Source organism: Diplotaxodon limnothrissa, linkage group LG12 (assembly GCF_057381915.1).
Source record: "Diplotaxodon limnothrissa isolate DT_005_m linkage group LG12, D_limnothrissa_male_GT1.1, whole genome shotgun sequence".
Taxonomy (NCBI): Eukaryota; Metazoa; Chordata; class Actinopteri; order Cichliformes; family Cichlidae; genus Diplotaxodon; species Diplotaxodon limnothrissa.
Window position 1 is genome coordinate 12227197 of NC_140607.1, and position 2835 is coordinate 12230031.

General features: G+C 45.3%; 1 protein-coding gene across 2 annotated transcripts; it reads left to right on the forward strand.

Annotated features, from left to right (window-relative positions):
* On the forward strand, nt 1-1599 carry lrrtm4l2 (leucine rich repeat transmembrane neuronal 4 like 2). 2 transcript variants are annotated; one of them, XM_085367958.1, is made up of 2 exons: nt 1-1074; nt 1171-1599. In XM_085367958.1, the coding sequence occupies exons 1-2, from the start codon at nt 4-6 to the stop codon at nt 1597-1599; spliced, it is 1500 nt and encodes a 499-aa protein (XP_085224084.1). In that variant the 5' UTR covers nt 1-3. The 2 variants fall into 2 exon arrangements, with proteins under 2 accessions (XP_085224084.1, XP_085224083.1); XM_085367957.1 differs by having other exon boundaries at nt 1-1599.
* The last annotated feature ends 1236 nt before the right edge of the window (nt 1600-2835 follow it).

The following is a 2835-nucleotide window of genomic DNA, read 5'->3' on the forward strand; positions in this document are numbered from 1 at the left end:
GTGATGTTGGACTGGCGGTTATCATGTCTTCTTCTGCAGGCAGCCGTTTTGCTGCTGCTCAGCAAGGGGGAGAGGATGTGCCCCGTGAGTTGTCGCTGCGAGGGAAAGATCGTTTATTGTGAGTCGGGCATCTTCCACGACGTTCCAGAAAACATCACCACGGGATGCCAAGGTCTGTCTCTGCGTTACAACAACCTGCAGGTTCTGCTGCCGTACCACTTCGCTCATCTTGGTCAGCTTGTGTGGCTTTACTTGGACCACAACTCAATCAATGCCATAGATGCTTTAGCTTTCCACGGGGTGCGCAGGCTGAAAGAACTGATCCTGAGCTCAAACAAAATATCCCATCTGCACAACAACACATTCAGTGCCATACCAAACCTGAGGAATCTGGACTTATCCTATAATCAGCTGCAGTCTCTCCATCCCGGACATTTCTACGGGCTGCGCAAGCTACAGAATCTCCACTTCAGGTCCAATGGACTGAAACAGATCCTCGTTCGTACTTTTTTGGATTGCCGCAGCCTGGAGTTCCTCGACCTGGGTTATAACCGCTTGCGGAGCCTCACCCGCACCGCGTTTTTGGGGCTGTTCAAGTTGAGGGAACTTCATTTAGAGCACAATCAATTTACCAGGATTAATTTCTTTATTTTCCCACGCCTCAGCAACCTCCAGGCTCTTTATTTGCAATGGAACCGCATACGATTCATCAATCAAGGTGTGCCGTGGACTTGGCAGAAACTTCAGAAACTGGACCTCTCGGGGAATGAAATCCAAATCTTGGATCCCGCTGTTTTCCAGTGCATGCCAAACTTACAGATACTGAACCTCGAATCAAACAAGCTGAGTAGCGTGCCTGTGGAGGCTGTGGCAGCATGGACTTCGCTGACCACCATCAGCCTGGCAGGTAACGCCTGGGACTGCAGCCCCAGCATCTGCCCTCTCATGACATGGCTGAGAACCTTCAAAGACTCCAAAGAAATCAGCATGATATGCAGCAGTCCCAAGTCTGTGCAGGGCGAAAGAGTGGTGGACGTAGTGAGAAACCACTCAGTATGCATAGACATGTTAAATGTGTTCTCGACCACTTTCATCATTAGGGGTTCAGCTGAAATTGTGAACATCACAGCTCCCCCGTCTCCCTCTGATGTTACAGACCTGGCTGCACAGACATCCACTGCTTCACCTGACCAGCCTGGCAGGACAGACAGAGAGACAACAGAGTCCATAACTATGAGCTCTACAGCTCACAATTCCCCCGAAACACCTACATCATTTATCCCTGAGCTACAGTTTGAACATATGGCTTTCCATAAAATCATTGCGGGCAGCGTAGCCCTGTTCTTGTCAGTGTCATTGATTCTGCTGGTTATTTATGTCTCGTGGAGGCGCTACCCCAACACCATGAGGCAGCTGCAGCAGCACTCAGTCAACCATAAGCGCAGAAAAAAGGCCCGCAAGCAGGAACAGGACCTTAACTCTCAGTTGCAAGAGTACTATCTGAGCTACCACTCAAACTCGGAGACAATGGACTCCTTGGTGAACGAGCCAAGGCCGTGCACGTGCACTATATCAGGATCAATAGAATGCGAGGTCTGAGCTGCCCACTAAAACACGAGATATAAAGTGCAATTGCTAAGCAGAGGTAGATAGGCTTTGTTTCCCCTCCAAAAAAAAAGATTAAGTGGTTTTTATCTCTAATATGAGATGATAGATTCTGCAGCAGTGAATAAAATACTGGGGGGCATAGTACAATATAATTATATGCAGAGAAAAGAAGATTGGAATGGAGAAATATATTTGGAGAGTTAATTATCGCCCTGACTGACACAAGAACAGTGGCAGGGTCAGTCGGGTTAGCTGTGTCTGACCTTACAAAAAGACTGGATCTTTGCTAACGCGAAAGTCAGCTCCACAGAGAGACTGACCTTATTCTTAGTCAGAGTATATTGCCATAGAACATACGAGCCAACAAAGCCACTTTTTACTTGCAACTGTTTTGTTTTTTTTATTTTATTTATTACTATTATATAGCTTGTAAAGCATTTTGGATAAATGTCAGTACCTTTGAGTGTATGTGTGTATATGAGTGTACTATGGGGATGAACTAATAGGACTGCACCTTATTCTCACAGATAGTTTTTGTCCAGTTAAATTATTTTTGCATTGGGCCCCACAGTATAGCAGTAGCACTACCATAAAAATGGACGAGGGTGGGGGGCAATCACAGAGAACAATCTTGTCCTGAGATCATATGCATGAGGCCGTTCTCTTTACTTTAGATGCTTCTTTCTCCTGTAAAAGGATCCGTCCTGACTACAGAAAAAAAGAGAAAAAATATGTGTGCAATTTGATTTGCTGTGAGAAAAGCCACACAGATGAACAGTATTTAAATACCCATGAGTCTGAATCTCAGGACTGACGTTTTCCAAGCTGTACAAATCTGTCAGGTCCAACAGAAGGCCTTGTGTGTGTGTGTTAAGAAGTAACAATGTTGACTTTCAACATATTTTGTATTGATTACCGCTGTCATTGTATGGACTGTTTGTGTAAAGACGTAATAATGTGGATACTAGGAATTCTATGTGACTGTATAATTAAAAGAAACACTGACAACTGATGAAAAAAAAGAGAGAAGAAAATGTGTGTGTGATGAGAACGCTGACATCTGACGCGGCGCATGGCGAAAAAAAAATCTCTTGAAATCCATGCATTGTGATGTGGATATCTCACATCTCATTGGATTTGCAGCTGCACGCGAGGGGGAGCTGACATATTTCCACGTGTCTCGTTTTCCTGCTGTCTTCTCTTACACCCTCTCCCGGCACTACAGCA

Coding starts and splice junctions, on each gene's coding strand:
- lrrtm4l2 (XM_085367957.1), top strand. CDS start 4: ATGTTGGACTGGCGGTTATCATGTCTTCTTCTGCAGGCAGCCGTTTTG.